Raw genomic sequence first — 19386 nt, forward strand, 5'->3', positions numbered from 1 at the left:
GCCCTTGAATATGACTAAGACGCCTTAGTTGGTGCAGAACCTGGCTGCCAGATGGAGTCATATTACTCCAATTATAAGTGGCTGGCACTGGAACTTACTTTTGTAACTACCCATATTAGCCTGCTTGTCACATACACTCTTAGGTTAAGGTCTTTTGCTGAGTCCTGTCCTCAGCAGAGCTGCTTTGTTTGTTTATTGTTATGTGTTTTGTATTTTTATAATGTAGACCACCCTATGAACTTGGGCTGAAGGGCAGAACATAAATTTAATAAAATATAATAATTTGCAAGGCCAGTCACATTGTTGCCAACCTCTGGCTCAGTCTCTACATGTAAAATATGATTAATAATTCAGACAAACAACTATCTGGATTTTAAATGGCCACAACTTTATTCATTACAGATATAGGTGGAATTTTGGCTCAGGCACTGAGTGCATATCCATCCCAGCCTCCTGCTGGAGGACTGGAACCACTGCAGGGTCATGTCAGGATGATGGTCTCCCCAAGACATCAATCTAATGAGTTGGCCATCCTAAGGCCACCGCTGGAAGCCCTATGGCCTGTCTGCCCCATGCTTGGCTTCTGGACAGGGACATCCATCAAGACCCCTTTAACAGGGTACCTTGAATGCGTCACTGGATCCGTACTGGGTGATGCACCCCTTCACCCCACCTTTGAAGACTAAGATTCCACCCAATGCCTAAACAATTTTCTATAGGGAAGACAAAACCTCTAGACTGGCCAATTTGTCTGCAGGGAAATTCCTTCATGGCTCCACATACGGCAACCATTTGCAACCATAGCAAGGTCAAGAGATATATGGGAAACAAAATATAGTTAAACTGTGAATGAAAGGAATAAAACATTGTTAAAGCAGGAACCTGAAAAGCAAAGAACATTTAAAACCCAACAAGATTGATTTGGAAGGTAAGAAAGGTTAACAACAAGGGGGGGGGAGGGTTTGCTCATCCAGTGACTGTGCTGAGGTAGGAAGGCACTGCAAGTTTTTATACCTCACTGGCTGCCCAGGCAGGCATGCAGCCAATGCCCTTTCAGCCAGCTAGACACCCCCCCCCCCCGGAATCCACCCCGGCCAGTTTGGACGGCAGCAGCTGGCAGGAACTTGAGCCAGCTACCCAGGGAGCCAAGAGAAATTCCCTCAATCGCCACCTGGTCATGTGCATTCTCTTTTCTTTTTACTGCCCCGGGATGGTGACCAAGCATCAGGATCTAGTCTGTGCACAAATTGATGTGTCTCCATTGCTCTCATCATTCCAAAGAATTTGGGAGGCCCAATTCATCAACATGTGGAGGATTTTAAGACTGGTTCCGGCTTAAAACACTTCAAGGCAAAGTACCATCAAATCAGAATCCTTACCCCAGTGCGGGCCAATAATCTGATCACAAGATAGCTGATTTACTGTCTATGAGCCACCCATCATTTTGATATCCTGACAAAATCCTGATGGACATTGTTGCAACGTCAAGATGAGAGTCCCTACCCCTTCACTGCTAACACTCTCAGCCAAAAAGGGAAGCAGGTAAGAGGGTGCTTCAAGTGCTAGTAGGCCCTATGTCTTCAGAGGACCATTACTGGGAATATTGAATATATGCCAGAGGGATGTTGCCAGAATATTTCCTTTACAATGAGATAGCGCTGCTTCCAAACCTGTTTGATCCATTCATCCATTAATTTCCTTCCTGTAGCACCTTAAAGACCAACTAACTTAGTTGGTCTTTAAGGTGCTACAGGAAGGAAATTTTTATTTCGACTATGGCAGACCAACACGGCTACCCATCTGTAACTGGATCCATTAATTTGTTTGTTTCTTTGTTTTCCTAGTGTACATTGTGCAGATGCCCTCATTGGACAGCTGCAAGCATGGCCTCCTGAACTGTGGGTGTGTGGGTGTGGGTGGACATTGGTATAGGCAGTGCTTTTTGTGACACTACTCACAAGTACAGAGCACCATCACCTCTTTTGTTGCAGCCATTTTGTGCTAGGACCCACAATATTTGTAACAGCATCTAATCCCTCTCCAAAGAAAGTGCTGGGTACATGTTATGTCTTTTACCCTCCACAGCTTGCCAGTGTGGCTTCAGTCACCCACATATTATAATCGGGAAAGCACAGTATTTGCCAGAGAGAAAAGTACAATGAATGAAAGACTAGTGTTGTTGATTAGCCTGTTTTAAACAGCCATGGCTTGTTAGAGAATGTCCATAGCTCAGTGGTACAGCATATGCCTTACATGAATCCTAAATTCAATCCCCAGTATCATCAGTAGAGCTGGGAGACAATCTTCCCTGAAACCCTGCAAAATCTCTGCCAGTTAGAGTGTAGACAACACTGAGATAGATGAACCAATGAACTGACTCAACATAAGGCAGCTTCTGGTGTTCCACTGTTGTTTAGGGCAGTCGTCAGATGAAGGTTTATGTGGATTGGTACAGATTAGCAGAGGAGGCCAGCGATATGACTTCCTGTGTGTGCAAGAATGTGTGTGTTTTGTATTGAGTGTGCATGTGTGTTTGCCTGCCAGTCCTTATGTCTGTGCATGTATGCAGTATGTGTGCAATGTGGTGTGCTAGAGAGTGGACATGGGGAGGCAATGCCCACATTTCCTTTGGCCAGTGCCCTCTCTGGCATGCAGCCCTCAGAACGAATGCAGTCATTGGCTCAAGGAAAGGCTAGCCACCATGAGTTTATATAATAACACAAAAGAACAAATCTCCCACGGCCATGCCCACCACTGGCACTGATTGGTCAGTGGGGCCATGCTGTGTGCCTCCTCCCCTGTGGAACTTGCCCCATAACTTTCTCAAATGAGAGAGATAAAGGATGCAGAGCTCTCAAATATTCCACAGTACTACCCCACAATATATTTCATTCCTAGTATTTTGTATTGTCTGCAGATTCAATGCATTACTTTAAAATATATTTATTATCAAATAGAAACCAATATATGCACAACGTCCTTCAACCGAATCAAACCTTTTCTAACTGAACAAGATAATCAAAAGACCTTCTCTTAAGATTTGCTGACACAGTTAAATCTGATTGCACTACATGTGAATGTGTTGGAGGTGAAATAGACAATCTTAAAAGTGGTAGAAGGAGAACAATGGATGGATAACATAGAAAATTGGATGAAGGGTTCACAGAGCAATGCCTAAGAAATATTAAAATGATTTCAGTTCAAGCTGAAAAATTGTAGGGCCAACCATTCACATGCAGAAACAGACACAACGTGGTTTTTATAGAACTCTAAATATGCTTTTAGAAGAATGCCCTAAATGTAAGAGTTTCCACAAAGCAGTTTTGATTTCTTTGTTTCTCATGCTGTAGATGAATGGATTCAACATAGGAGGAATTATGGTATATATAACAGAAAAAAATATATCCAGATCAGAAGAAACACTACTGGGAGGCCGTGCATAGGCAAAGATTGCAGTGAACACAAACACAGTGACAACTGTGAGGTGGGGAAGGCAAGTTGAGAGGGCTTTTTTCTTACCATGTACTGAAGGAATTTTGCGCACTGCAGCAAACACCTGGATGTATGTTATGGTGATGAAAATGAAGCATCCTATTCCTATAAAACACCCTATCAAAATAAACCCTGCTTCAACTAGGTAAATGTTAGAGCAGGAGAGCTTCAGTAACTTTGGGATTTCACAGAAAAATTGATTGACAGTGTTTGAACAGAAGGTGTTTGCAAATGTGCCACAAGTGTGCAACATGGCATAAAGAAGACTTGTAATCCACACAATGACGATCATCTGAATACAAGCTGCTTTGTGCATTATTGTCTCATATTGTAATGGGTGGCAGATGGCAACAAACCGATCGTGTGCCATTACCGTTAGAAGGAAAAGGTCTGATGCTGCAAAGAAGAAGAAGAAGAAAACTTGAACCACACACCCAGAATATGAAATTGACCTGCTGTTCATGATGGAATTGACCATAGATTTGGGTATGATGGCAGAAACGGAGCCAACATCCATCAGTGCCAGGTTTGTTAGGAAAAAATACATAGGTTTGTGCAGATGATGATCAAGGGCTACCACTGCAATGATTAGAAGATTCCCAGCCAGGGTTGTCAAGTAGAATCCTAAGAACAGAAAGAAATGTAAGATCTGTAGTTCTCGTACGTCTGAGAATTCCTTCAGCAGAAACATGGAAATAGATGTAAGATTGCTCATTTTGTCTTCAGTACTTGCATTCATTCTGTAGAAGGAAGAAACTGGGAAGTGTTAATATGGCAATATTAACTGGTTATTTAAAACAGGTTTATTCATATTTCACTATAAACTCCATCAGATTTTGCTTTGATGAACAGTTGTGAAACAGTTGTGCATAGTGATGACACCAAAACATTCCATTTGTAAGCTATATCTCATACATTTTTTATTATTAAATGTATTAAGAAGCGCAGTTTCCACCCAATAAACATTAATATTCTTTTGTAATACAAAATAATATTAAATATATGATAATTGAAATTTTCATTTCTGTTGGTTTTCTGAATATTTCTGAGACTCTACAGCTGCAAATACAACAGTTTAAGTTCATTATACAAAGGTGACACTAATGGTGATAGTGAACTTATGGGAAATTCAATATATTTTTCAAAACGCATTTTCAGGGCATTTTTTAATATGTGTATAGATTCCACTTTAGTAAACCCACAGTAAACTTGAGCAGATAGGGTATTTTCAACCACTTCTTTTAGTTCCTTTACCCCAAAAGAAAGCTCCTATTGGGGAGTAAATTCAAATACAGACCTCAGCTACGTAGCCATGGCAGGACTTCAATCCATCCATTCTCTCTCCCTCTCCCACCTTCACTCCCTGCCCATCTCTCTCTCTCTCTCTCTCTCTCTCTCTCTCTCTCTCTCTCACACACACACACACACACACACACAAACACAAACACCAATGATTGGCACTGACTCATAGCTTTCAAAAGTTTTCAATAAAAAAGATGCCGTACCATTTTAGCTTATCCCCGCATAGAAGTTATTGAAGGTTAGTGGGGGGGGAGATGAAGCTCCTACTCACGCCCTTATCCATAGCATGGTTAGTTCATTGTGGATTTGGTGGAAGTCATCCTTGGAATGTTTCTGGAGCATATACACAGGGTTGTCCTCATTAAAATACCAGTCAAAATAAAAGCAAAGGGACCCAGTCGCAGATGACTCTGGGGTTGTGGCGCTCATCTCGCTTTATTGGCCAAGGGAGCCGGCATACAGCTTCCGGGTCATGTGGCTAGCATGACTAAGCCGCTTCTGGCGAACCAGAGCAGTGCACGGAAACGCCGTTTACCTTCCCAACGGATCGGCTCCTATTTATCTACTTGCACTTTGATGTGCTTTTGAACTGCTAGGTTGGCAGGAGCAGGGACCGAGCAACGAGAGCTCACCCTGTCACCGGGATTCGAACCTTCTGATCGGCAAGCCCTAGGCTCTGTGGTTTAACCCACACCGCCACCTGCATCCCTACTAGGCAAAATAGAAGCCATCAAAAGTTCTCAGATCAACCCTGACTGGCTGGGTGATGGTTCTAGACTAATCTGGATTTCTGTTTCCAGAAGCAACAAAAAGTGGTGAAAGAGTAACAGCCCAAGAGCAATGTAGGGGGAGAAACATGGAATGATGAAAACAAAGAAAAAGCATCACAGATTGATCACCATTGGTATCATTAGATTCATAGTTCAAAAGCTTATGAGTACCTTGGCTCTTTAAAAACAGGTATCTTTCTTTGTGGGTAGGTGATGTTTTTGGTTTAGCTGTTGTAGATCATCACTAATTGCACATTCATAGAATTATCTAAGATGTTTTCATATTTTCTTGGTACTTCCCAGAATATTGTGCAGCAATTATATTTCTAAATTGGTTTTTAAAAGTTGTATGTGCAGGACATTAATTGGAAATGTGCTTTGACATTGCAGGAAGTTGCTCCCATGAATCCAAAACAGCTGATTGGAATCAGAGTCCCCCGCCCAATTATAGCTGCCTCTCTTTTAATCACAAACACATACAAATTAATAGTTAATATGAGCTCTCTTGTGACTGATGCAGCATTCCAGATCCCACTGCATTTTGTAGGGAGCTCTTCCCTTCTGCCCCTTGCAGATCCATATGCAGATTGGAACATAGCTATGAGGATTACTGCACAAATCAATGAGCCGATCAATGCATGGTTTGACAAAAGTACTTATGAAGTTGTCTGAAGACTTTCTTCTTTCTTTCAGAAACATTTTAAAACTCTTTGGAGCTGCCAGTAAAGTCATCAGCAGAAAAATAAAAGGTCATTTAAAATGCTTCCAGGAAGTGACAATACATCCAATCATGTATTTAGAGATGCAGGCAGCCATATTTTTTGCTCCCGATGACTTTTCAAGAAGAGAATGTGTGATATGATGTACAGTCACTTTCAGCAAGGATTTTAAAGAACTGCCTGGTGAATAGCAATCTCCCCCTACATACAATTACTCAAGAAGGGAGAGCACAATAATACTTTAAACATGCTCAATAAGTTATTGCCTCACCTAGATCCAGTCCAAAATAAATACAGTGGTACTTTGGGTTACAGACGCTTCTTGTGCATTTTTTGGTTGCGCACCACGCCAAACCCGGAAGTACCAGAACTGGTTACTTCTGGGTTTTGGCGCTGTTGCATGCACAGAACAACTAAATTGCGCTTTTCACATCTGCAGAAGCGCCGAATCACGACTCACGCATGCGCAGACGCGGCACTGCAGGTTGTGAACACTGCATGTTGCGAATGTGCCTCCCACATGGATCACATTTGCAACCCGAGGTTCTACCGTATGAGGGCTAGGCTAGTTTAAATAGGGTTTCAAAATCTAGAAACAGTTAACAAATTAGACATTCTGTAAAGTAGAAAACTGCATCATAATTATGATTTTTTCAGTATACTTGAGACCACATGAAACTCGATAGATGACTGGAAATGAAAAAAGTGACCAGCACCTCTAGATTACATCAAAATAAGAAAAAATATTCAACCCCCGTAAATCAATTTGACATACCTTTATTTGGAAAAATCAGTTTCCCTTCCAGCTTCGTTAGGGTTCAATTTTCTGATCTTATGAGAGTCCCTGCATTTTCCCAGCCAACCACATTGCCCTTGCTGTGGCCCTTAGTATAGAATGTGTAACTGATTTTTTACCTATGTGAAGACAGCCTATATAACAATAGAATTCACTAAATGTTGCATCAACAAATAGTGACAACACACATGGGAAAGTGAGTTATTCTGAGTTTCTTTTGCCATTTTGGGATCTTAACCCCAAGAGTGCAGCACAGCTGATCTGAAAACATTGCTTAAACTCCTCAAATTAATGTTACTTTTTCCAAATTTGTGGAAGAAGGAAAAAAATAACAGTTATAATATGTTCCTCAATGCATGAAAAATGATGACACTTGTGGTGAGCCTAGCATTATGTCAGAATTATTTAATAATATTCAAATATTGTTTCCATTTCTGGATAGAGAAATTTTCATGGTAATCCATGTTCTGGTAACCTCCTGGTTGAATCACAATATTCGGTTATACATAGGACTGCCCACGAATATGACCCAGGAGCCTCAGTTAGTGCAGAACTTGGCTGCCAGAATTCTTACTGGCTCAACCAGATGTAGTAATTTTATTCCAATTATAAGCGGATGGCACTGAAACCTACGTTTGAATTGCCGCTTCCCATGCCTTTCTCTCTACCCCAAAAAGAACTTTGATTATAACCTTTTGCTGAATGCTACCTAAATAGAGGTGCATTTTTATGCAGTAAAGAGAGAGGATTCACTAAAGAGAAAGTTCCCAGAATCTTGGTTTGTTGGGGTCTCCTAACAGCTCTCATATTGTTCTGCAAATCAGATTTTCCAGGATTCTGTATAGGAAAGCCATGGGTCTTGAAGAGTGTTAAGAGAGCTCTATATGTATGGTGTAAATGAAATGGTTGCATTTTTAATTTTTAATTTTTAAAAGAGGGAGGTTATGGATTCTCATGTGTCAATTGTACAGAAAGAAAAATGGGTATTGTCAGGGCTGCCTCAGGTCCCAGCTCACAAAAGGACCAACGCCAGTTTCTCTTTATATACAAAAGTGTTTATTGCAGTTCATTTTCCGTTTCACAGCCGCGGCGCGCAGCCCTACGTCTGTTACGCTAGACCGCTGAAGTCCCCTCTGAGTCAGTCCCTCCCCTGCACCAGTTCAAGAGCCTTGCTCTGCTCCACCTCCTTCTTTCTTCCCTTTTCCGCAGGGTCTTCCTGCCCGCTGGGGTTTCGCCCCTCCTGGATTCCTCTGACGCCGAATCCCCAGATTGCTCCCCCTCCCTCCTGCGGGCTTTAGGACCTGGCTCCCCATCCGGGCTCTCTGTTTTCCCGCGCGCCTGCACATTTGAACTTGGCGCGCGTGCCCAGCTCCCAACCTTCCTTCTGATCGTTACATTGCTCCCTTCACTGCTCCCCTCCCCTTCCGGGAGGATGGTTTCTCCTGACCTTCCTTCCATTCCTGCTGACGGAGCTGCTTCCCCTGACACACTGGAACTCCCCCCCCCCTCGCCACGCTCTGGAGGGGAAGCTGGTCCTGATTTCCAGCTGCCGCTTTGAGATTCCCCGCTGGCCCCTTGTCCCTGCTGCGTCCCCCCTGGGACCCCCCTTGTCCTGACCACAGGCGCCCCCTTCTGGGAATCCTCTGATTTGCTGGAGAGGCTCATGGAATCCCTCGGGCCACTGTCACTCTCCCCCCCCCGCTGTCCTCAGATTCTTCCCATTCGCTCTCCATCTCCTGTCCCCGCTGTGCCTCTGTCCCTGAACCCCTGACATCCATCCCCCCCTCGAAGCCCCCCCTTCCCCCCTCCCTCTCCTCGGGTGCGGGTTCCGGGTGCTCCATTGCTGTGGGGGTTAGTGCTGGAAATTGTTCGTTCCCCCTGGTATGTCGCCGTACCTCTGGATCCGGCCAGTCCTGAATAGGCTCGTCGACGTCAATCTCCTCTGCTTCCATCTCTGTGTATACGTGCTCAAACCCAGGATCCTCCCCCAACACGTCCATGTCCATCTCACCCCCCGTTACCTCGGGCAATGCTGCGTGCCAGGGCCCCCTTTGCAGCTCTCTGCCCCACTCCACCTCTGGTTGATCGTCCCACCAATAGGTCAATAGGTCAGTGTCCACCCCCGAGCATGATCCCCTTGGAGGGCTCGATTCCGGCGTCGTTTCCTCAGCGGACGAGAACCCCTGGAACGTGCTGGCTGAAAGTGTGGGCGTGAAAAGCCAGTCGTCAAAATAATCTGCTGGCATGGGTCTATGTGGGAAGAGTGCATGGAACTCGTCTTTGAGATAATTCTCCTCCAGGGCGTAGTCCGGTACCCAACTGTTGGCGCTGGCCGGGGTACCTTCCCTGGCGAGGAAATATTCTACTCCCTCCTCCCCCCATCTCGAGTCCAAAATTTCTGTGACCTCGTTGAGTGTCGTCGCCCTCGGTGACTTCCCCCCTTCTGGTGACTTTCTGCGTGGGTCTGGTGCGGTCCCTGGCTCCTGAAACCTGTGTGGTGCTTTGTAGGGTGTGAGCACCGACCTATGAAAAACCGGGTGCATTCTGGAGCCTTCCGGGAGAGTCAACCGGAAGGCTACTGGATTGATTTGTGCCTCGACTTGGTACGGCCCTAGCTGCTTGTGTCCTAACTTCTTCTTAGCTAACGATTTGGCCGGCACCGCCTGGGCCGCTAACCAAACCCAGTCCCCCACCTGGATGTCTTCCCCTGCTCTTCTGTGTCTGTCTGCCTGCACTTTGTAGGCGTGCTTAGCTAGTTCCAGATGCCTTCGGAGTTGCTCGTGGACCTCCTGTAACTCTGCTGCTAAGTGCTCTGCCCCCTGCGGTTCCCCCTGCGCCGTCGTCTCTAACCCCGGAAAGGTTCTGGGATGCCGCCCATTGTTGGCGAAGAACGGTGTCACCCCCGTGGACGCGTGCTTCGTGTTGTTGTAGGCAAACTCGGCCAGCGGTAGGTAGTCCACCCAAGTCGCAGGCTGTTGATTCGCGTAGCATCGCAGGTACTGCTGCATGATGGCGTTGACCCTCTCCGCTTGTCCGTTGGTCTGCGGATGTCTCGCCGACGCTAAGTTGATCTTGACGTTCAGGATACCCAGCAGCTTCTGCCAGAAACTGGAGATGAATTGGCGACCCCGGTCGGACAGGATGGACCGTGGCAAGCCGTGCACTCTGAACACGTGGTCTATGAACAGCTTGGCGGTCTGTTCCGCTGTGGCCACCTTCGCACAAGGAATGAAGTGTGCCATCTTGGTGAACAGGTCTACAACCACTAGTACCGCCGTCTTGCCTCGCGAACTGGGCAGATCTGTAACAAAGTCCAGCGCCACCTTCTCCCACGGCTCTAGTGGCGTCTGCAGCGGTTCCAGCAGTCCCGCCGGCTTCCTGTGCACTGGTTTGGCTCTCTGGCAAGTGTCACACCTGGCGACGTAATGCACGACTTCTCCTCGCATCTGGGGCCACCAAAAGTCTCTGGCTACTAATTCCGCCGTCTTTTCCTTGCCGAAGTGACCCGCGCTGGGCGCGTCGTGCAATTGCTGCAGGACTTTCACGCGTAGGTCGTCTCCAGGCACGTAGAGAGCACCTTTGCAGGTTAGCAGTCCGTCGCGTATCTGGAACTCGTCGTCCTTCGCTGTGCCCCTTCGCACTTCCTCCATCTTGGATTGTGCGAACGGATCCGCCTGCAGCGCGCGACGCACCGCGTCCAGGTCTACGGTGACTGAAGCGCATGCCCACGCCTGCGGTGCGAAAATGTGTTTGGCCGCCACCGGTGCCGCTTCCTCGAGATACTGCGGTTTCCTGGAGAGTGCATCTGCTATGACGTTGTTGTCTCCCGGGATGTATTCTATCCTGAAGTCGAAATCCGCAAAGAACTCCGCCCAGCGTATGTGCCTCTGGCTCAGGAGCTTCGCCGTGCGCCAATACTCCAGGTTCTTGTGGTCTGTGCGGACCTGCACGGTGTGCCTGGCTCCGATGAGGAAGTGCCTCCACGCCTTGAAGGCTGCATGAATGGCCAGCAACTCCCTGTCCCAGATGGTGTAGTTCTGTTCTGACTTGCTGAGCTTCCTGGAGTAGAAAGCGCAGGGCCTCCAGTCCCCTTGCGGATCCTCCTGCAACAGGACCGCCCCCACCACTCTGTCTGAGGCGTCAGTCTCCACCCGCATTGGTCTGCAGGGATTCACATGTAGCAGCTGTTCTTCGGACGCGAAGAGGCTCTTGAGTCTCCGAAAAGACTGTTCCGCCTGGTCCGTCCAGGTGAACTTTTTCTTTTTGGAACTGAGGGTGTCTGTGATAGCCGCCGTCTCCTTCGCGAAACCCCTGATGAACTTGCGGTAAAAGTTGGCGAAACTGACGAACCTCTGGACCTCCTTCCGATTGCGCGGGCTCTTCCAGTCCAACACCGCGCGGACCTTGGCGCTGTCCATGGCGAGTCCCTTGTCAGACAGCTTGTAGCCCAGAAAGTCCACCTCCGTCACGTCGAACTGGCAGTTCTCCAGTTTGGCGTAAAGTCTGTGCTCCCGTAGTCTCTGCAGGACCTCCCTTACGTCCCTCTCGTGAGCCTCCTGCGATTCCGAGAAAATCAGGATGTCGTCGAGGAAGCACACGCACTTCTTGTGGAGGAGCCCCGCTAACACGTGGTGCATAAACGCTTGGAAGCAGTGGGAGCCATTTTGGAGACCAAACGGCATAACCTTGTATTCATAGGTGCCCAGCGGCATGAACATGGCCGTCTTCCACTCATCGCCCTCCCACATGCGTATGAGGTTGTACGCGCCTCGTAGATCCAGCTTGGTGAAGATCCTCCCCTTCCGCACTGTCGCGAGCAGGTCGTCGATCTTGGGCATGGGAAAGGCTTTGGGCTTAGTTTTCGAATTTATGAGCCTGTAATCTACGATCAGCCTTTTTTGGGGCGTGTCCTTCTTCTTCACGAAAAACACGGGACTACCCCCCACTGCCTTGGATTCTTGGATGAATCCCCTCTTCAAATTGTGCTCTATGAACTCCCTGAGTTCTTGCATCTCGTCCTCGGACATGGAGTACAGCTTCCCCGTCGGCAGCGTCGCCCCAGGCAGGAGGTCAATCGCGCAGTCGTAGGGCCGGTGGGGGGGCAACTGGTCAGCCTCCTTTTCGCAGAAGACCTCCAAAAACTCCTTGTACTTGTGGGGCACCGCCTGCACCATACCTAGGTGCATCTGCTGTCCATCCTCCTGGCCCTCCTCTTCCTGGCCTGTCTGGATGCAGTGCTGTGCGCAGTAGGATGAGCCGAAGGTCAGCTGCCGCTGGTACCACGCTAAAGCTGGGCTGTGTCTATCCAGCCAACTCATGCCCAACACTATAGGCGTGTCTGACAGGTGGGTGACGTTGAAGCTGATGACCTCTCGGTGATTTCCAATCTGCATCACCATGGGTGGTGTTTGTTGAACCACCTGCCCGCCCAGCAGCTTCCTGCCATCGACTGTGACGAAGTTTAATGGCAGCGTGGCTGGTAGAAGCGCTATGCGATGCTGCTTGATGAACTCCACCCCCACGAAGTCTGCGTTGCTACCGGAATCGATGGTAATAGGGACTTCCAGGGTGAATCCATTTGGCAACTGGAGAGATGCGGTGAGCTGCACCACTGGTTTGGGTGGGAGGGGGTCTGTAGGCTTTAAGATCTCTGGGGACTGCTTCACTGACTTGCCTGGCTGAGCCCCAGTGTCTCTGCTTCCAGCCAGGCATTGTCGTTTCCCTGAATCTGCTCCTCTTGTTGCACTGCCCCTGTTACTGTTGCTAAGGCTGCAGTGTGCTTCTGGATCCTCTGGGGACACTCTTTGGCCATGTGTTGCGCACTGTCGCAGATGTAACACTTCCTGTTTCCTCTAGGAAACTTCACCTTGACTGCTCCTGGTGCTGTGGCTCTGGCTGCTGTCTGAGCCTTGGCACCACCAATCTCCATTGGTTCCTCCCCCTCCCCCAGCGGAGGCGTGGAGTGCGCGCGCCCTAGGTCCCTGGGCAGAAAGGGAGGCGCTCTAGCTGATGCGCGTACCTGGCGACCCTCATCTCTGTTCCAAGGGCGTTCCTCCTGGCGTACTCCTATCGTCAGCGCTCTCTGTACTACCTCTGCGATGGTCCGAGGTCTGTCCCCCCTTGCCAACTCATCTTTTACGGAGCCATTGAGCCCCTCCCAGAACAAATCTCTGACTGCCACGGAGTCCTTTTCCCAACCCAGCACATTCAGCAATGCAAAGAAGCGTGAGTGGTACTGTCACACTGTAGCCTTGCCCTGCCGCAATCCATGCATTTCTCGCCTTGCTACATCCACGTCCACAGTAGATTGGAAACAAGCGTCCATGGCCGCGATAAATGCCTCTGAATTCCTGAGTGCAGGATTATCTTCGCGCCATAAATTGCACAGCCAGGCTTTAGCCTCCCCATGCAGGTGGGTTATTATGAATCCCACTTTCTCCTCCTCATCTCTAAAGTCTTTCCGAAGCAAATTCAGCGCATAAACGACATCTGCTCTGAAACTGGGATAATGCTTCAGGTTCCCATCGAAGTGGGCTACTAAGCTGCCCCCCCGCTTTCCGAGTCCAATTCCCTCTGACCTGGACCCCGGGAACCCTTCCTTGCATGCACGTTCCCACCTGGCTTGCAGATCCTTGCAGCGCGCTTCTGCTTCCTCTCCTTTCTTTCTGGAGGCCAGTACCTCTGTGGAAAGCTGCGAGACTGCGTCCTGCAGGGCTGCCAGCCGGTCCTCCGTAGTCATGTCTGCCAATCTTCGTGAGCTTGCAAAAAAAATTTTTTGCAGTGGAGAGGGGACTTACTGTCAGGGCTGCCTCAGGTCCCAGCTCACAAAAGGACCAACGCCAGTTTCTCTTTATATACAAAAGTGTTTATTGCAGTTCATTTTCCGTTTCACAGCCGCGGCGCGCAGCCCTACGTCTGTTACGCTAGACCGCTGAAGTCCCCTCTGAGTCAGTCCCTCCCCTGCACCAGTTCAAGAGCCTTGCTCTGCTCCACCTCCTTCTTTCTTCCCTTTTCCGCAGGGTCTTCCTGCCCGCTGGGGTTTCGCCCCTCCTGGATTCCTCTGACGCCGAATCCCCAGATTGCTCCCCCTCCCTCCTGCGGGCTTTAGGACCTGGCTCCCCATCCGGGCTCCCTGTTTTCCCGCGCACCTGCACATTTGAACTTGGCGCACGCGCCCAGCTCCCAACCTTCCTTCTGATCGTTACATTGCTCCCTTCACTGCTCCCCTCCCCTTCCGGGAGGATGGTTTCTCCTGACCTTCCTTCCATTCCTGCTGACGGAGCTGCTTCCCCTGACACACTGGAACTTCCCCCCCCTCTCCACGCTCTGGAGGGGAAGCTGGTCCTGATTTCCAGCTGCCGCTTTGAGATTCCCCGCTGGCCCCTTGTCCCTGCTGCGTCCCCCCTGGGACCCCCCTTGTCCTGACCACAGGCGCCCCCTTCTGGGAATCCTCTGATTCGCTGGAGAGGCTCATGGAATCCCTCGGGCCACTGTCACTCTCCCCCCCGCTGTCCTCGGATTCTTCGCATTCGCTCTCCATCTCCTGTCCCCGCTGTGCCTCTGTCCCTGAACCCCTGACAGGTATGAATGACCCATCAGGGCATAGCCATAACTCTGAAGTGTAGCCAGACTGTGATTGTTTGGAACCAAAGAAAGAGGAAAAAGGAAGGCCTGGTGGCAAAGGGAAACTGTACATTCCCAGAAAAAACTATCCAAGCATCAACCAGGTCTACTGTATTCCCAGGGTTATTTCATTTTTGTCTTACAAAGAACCTTTGCAATCCCACTTGTATTGCCCCCAGCTCCGGGAACAAGGCTCAATTTAAGAAGGTGAACAAACTGAATAAAACAATGTTCTGGGATTTACAAAATGACCACAACTTTATTAATTTAAGATGTAGGTAGGATTTAGCATAGGCCTTGGGTGTATATCTCTCTCAGCTCCCTGTTGGAGGACTGAAGCATGACAGGGTCGATCATGGGATACATTGGTCTATGTCTATGACAAGACGCAAGCGAACAAATTATGGAGACATGCAGAATAAAGTTGAGGCAAAAGGAGGAATTTGTGCCAAAGTTGCCTGATATGCATTCATCCATTGTTCCATTTTTCTCTGTACTCTGCATTGACTTCCATTGTCTCTCCGGGCCTTCGGACAGGGCATCATTCCTTGCCCTGCTTGGAGATGCCATGTTTTAAACCAGGAGCTGCCTTCATGCAAAACAGATGTTCTACAACAGATTATAGGGGGGAAATCACATACAGAAGCTAAAGCGCCCACATGCCTTCTTATAGAATTTTGCATATAGTTTCTGAAGAATGCAAACATCTAAGAGTTTCCACAAGGCAGTCTTGATTTCTTTGTTTCTCATGCTATAGATAAATGGATTCAATGTGGCAGGAATTACAGAGTACACCACAGCAAAAGCTATATCTAGATCAGAAGAAGCTTCACTGGGAGGCCTTGTATAAGCAAACACTCCAGTGAACAGAAACACAGAGACAACAGTGAGGTGGGGAAGGCAAGTAGAAAGGGCTTTTTTCTTACCATGGACAGAAGGGATTTTGCGCACTGTAGAAAAGATCTCCATGTATGTTATGATGATGAAAATGAAACAACCAAGTCCTATACTACAGCTTAGCACAAGAAATCCAACTTCCACTAAGTAAAAGTTAGAACAGGAGAGCTTCAGTACCTTTGGGATTTCACAGAAGAATTGATTGATAGAATTAGAACAAAATGTGTTGGCAAAGGTGCTCCCAGTATGTAATATGGCATAAAGAAGGCTAATAATCCACACAATGGCTACCATTTGAATGCAGGCTCCTTTGTGCATAATTGTTTCATAGTGGAGTGGATTGCAAATGGCTACATAGCGGTCATGTGCCATTATAGTAAGTAAAGCATAGTCAGATGCTCCAAATAGGATATAAAAGAAAACTTGAGCAACGCATCCAAAATAAGAAATATATCTGCAATTTAGGAGGGAAATAGCCATTGATTTGGGTACCATGACTGAAACTGTTCCAAGATCCATGATAGCTAAATTCAGTAGAAAGAAATACATGGGTGTGTGAAGGTGATGATCAAAAACAATAGCAATAGCAATGAGAAGATTCCCTATTATTGCTGTTAAGTACAATACCAGAAATACGAAGAAGTGTAAGATTTGCAGTTCTCGAACATCTGAGAATTCCAGCAACAGAAAGACAGAAATGGATGTAAGATTGTGCATTTTGTTCACATGCTACCTGTAAAAGGAAGAAATCAAGAATTTTAAGCCTGCAGATATTGAACAACTGGTTTTATTTAAACAGGGCTCGTTTAATTTAACAATCAAATGCATCTGATTTTACTTTGCATACTTTCCCATGGGAAAACAATATGATCGTTCTTTTTCCACTCACTATGTCCGCTCCTTTCCCTACTACATCTGCAGCAGATGTGTGCATTATGACATGTTTCTATATCCATGAGCATAGGCCAGTTGCCTCAGTGATGCCAGGAAACGTGCCCACCCCCCCCTCCACAAAATGAGTGGCATGTTTGATCCCATCTCTATACCTACCATAGAAAGATTACTGGAAATCGGGCCCAACTCATAGCTTTCCAAAGTTGTCATTAAAAAAGGATGCTGTACCATTTCAGCTTATTCCCATATAGAAGTAACTGAAGGGTAGTGTGGGGAGAGATGAAGCTCGTACTCAGATCTTCTGAGTTTAGTTCATTGTGGATTTGGTGCATGTCATCCTTGGAATGTTTCTGTAGCATTTACACAGGGTTGTCCGCATCAAAATGCCAGCCTGTACTTTTTCTTCCTGCCATCCACATTTCCCCTTACCACAGAAGATCTGTAGCAAAATCTCTAATAATAACCCATCGTACATTTGCAGTCACTGCTGGGGTGCAAATTCTTTGGCACGTTTTGGGGGTGGTGCGCAGTTGGTCAGCTTTGGGCTGACCTTTCAGTGACTGATCCCTATTGTCCCGCCTTCCTTTCATTTCTTCCTTGCATTAGCAGATTTGCACAAGATGTGTACTAATGAAAATTAATGCTTGGTACTGTTTGCTCTTAAAGAGGTGATCTAATATGTCTACCACTATTTCTCTAAACCAATTAATTCCCCTTTCCTTGGAATTGGTGTATGTGTCTGACTAAGTGAAAAAGCAGCATGGACTCCAGGAAGCAGCATGTATGTGCATGTGATTCTGCTCATGTGACACATCCTGGTACCTCCACTGCTGCATTGCAGCATTTATTTGAGCAGGCACTGAGCAAAAGCTAGGTTGAACAGAGAGCAAGCAGCAGCAAATATAAGAGAACAGATCTGGGTTTATGCTATGTGACCTGCCCAGTGCCTCATCACTAGTCTGCTGCCTTGATATGTGGTTTCAGATGTTGTCTTATCCCTAGTCTTTAAGAAGGGAATGGGGTGTGGGGAGGATTTCTGCCTTCATCTCAGCCAGCAAAAGTTCTCGGATCAACCCTGACTGGCTGGGTGATGGTCCTAGACTAATCTGGAATTCTGTTCCCAGAAGCAACAAAAAAAGTGATGAAAAAGTAACAGCCCAAGAGCAATTTAGGGAGAGTAAAAGGGAATGATGAAAACAAAGAAAGAGTATCATAGATTGATCACCATTGGTATCATAAGATTATTGGTTCAAAAATAAAAACTTACATTGGCTATTTAAAAAAGGTATGTTTCTTTATGGGTAGGTGAAGTTTTTTGTTTAGCTGTTGTAGATCATCAGTATTTATGCATTCATAGAATCATCTGAGAAATTTCCATACTTTCTTGGTACTTCCCGGAATATTGTGCAGCTGTTTCATTTCTAAATGGGTCTTTTAAAGCTATATGTGCAGGACGTTAATTGGAAATGTACTTTGACACTGTGGGATATTGCTCCCATTCATCCAAAACAGCTCATTAGAATCAGAACTCCCCTGCCCCAGTTATTCCTTTCCCTGTTTTCATCACAAACATTAAAAAATAGTTAATATAAGCTTTCTTGTGACTGATGCAGCATTCCAGATCCCACTGCATTTTGTAGTGAGCTCTTTCCTTCTGCCCCTTGCAGACCCATATGCAGACTGGAAGAAGAAGAAGAAGAAGAAGAAGAAGAAGAAGAAGAAGAAGAAGAAGAAGAAGAGGAGTTTGGAGTTGATATCCCGCTTTATCACTACCCGAAGGAGTCTCAAAGCGGCTAACATTCTCCTTTCCCTTCCTTCCCCACAACAAACACTCTGTGAGGTGAGTGAGGCTGAGAGACTTCAGAGAAGTGTGACTAGCCTAAGGTCACCCAGCAGCTGCATGTGGAGGAGTGGAGATGCGAACCCGGTTTCCCAGATTACGAATCTACCACTCTTAACCACTACACCACACTGGCTCTAACTATGAGGATTAATGCACAAATCAGTGAGCCAATCAATGCATGGTTTGACAACAGTACTTAAGAAGTGGTCTGAAGACTTCCTTCTTTCTTTCAGAAACATTTTTAAATTCCTTGGGGCTGCCAGTAAAGTCAGCAACACATCAATAAAAGGTCATTTAAATGCTTCCTGGAAGTGACAATACATCCAATCATGTATATAGAGATGCAGCCAGCAATATTTTTTTTGCTCCCAATAATTGCTCAAGAAGAGACTATCCAGAAAGGATTATAAAGAACTGCTTGATGAATAGAAACCTCCTCCCACATACGATTCCCCAAGAAGGAACAGCACAGTAATACTGTAAGCATGCTCAGTAAGTTCTTGCCTCACCTAGATCCAGTCCCAAATAAATTTGAGGGCTAGGCTACATTAAATAAGCTTTTAAAATTTTGAAACAATTAACAAGTAAGACATTTGGAAAAGCAGAACGGTTTAAGGATGGCTGCATCATTACTCTGATGTATCAAGTATACATGAGACCACATGAAACTCGATAGATGACTGGAAATGAAAAAAGTGACCAGCACCTCTAGATTACATCAAAATAATAGAAAACTACTCAACTCAGTAAATCATTTTGACGTACCTTTATTTATTAGAATAAGTTTCCCCTTCATCTGCTTTAGGTTCAATTTTCTAATGATTTGAGAGTCCCTGCATTTTCCCAGCCAACCACATTACCCTTGCTGTGGCCCTTAGTATAGAATATGTAACTGATTTGTTGCCTTTATGAAGACTGCCTGTGTTACAGTAAAATTCACTAAATGTTGCATCATCTAATAGTGACAGCACACATGGGAAAGTGAGTTATTCTGAGTTTCTTTTGCCCTCTTGGGATCTTGTTCCCAAGAGTGCAGCAGAGCTGATCTTA

At 46.6% G+C, this 19386-nt stretch overlaps 1 protein-coding gene and 1 pseudogene across 2 annotated transcripts; both read right to left on the reverse strand.

The window, feature by feature from the left end:
• Window positions 1-3259: 3259 nt before the first annotated feature.
• Window positions 3260-4207, reverse strand: LOC308461513 (olfactory receptor 14A16-like; the record flags this gene model as incomplete). Its single annotated transcript, XM_080978509.1, has 1 exon — window positions 3260-4207. One exon carries the CDS (start codon window positions 4205-4207, stop codon window positions 3260-3262), a length of 948 nt encoding a protein of 315 aa, XP_080834635.1.
• Window positions 4208-15369: 11162 nt separating this feature from the next.
• LOC308460845 (olfactory receptor 14I1-like) lies at window positions 15370-19164 on the reverse strand (annotated as a pseudogene). Its single transcript has 2 exons — window positions 19102-19164; window positions 15370-16332 (listed from the first exon to the last, which is right to left on the reverse strand). The product of its transcript is annotated as an olfactory receptor 14I1-like (transcript).
• Between the last annotated feature and the right edge of the window lie 222 nt (window positions 19165-19386).

This window comes from Podarcis pityusensis (assembly GCF_964106645.2).
Source record: "Podarcis pityusensis genome assembly, chromosome: 13".
Lineage (NCBI taxonomy): Eukaryota > Metazoa > Chordata > Lepidosauria > Squamata > Lacertidae > Podarcis > Podarcis pityusensis.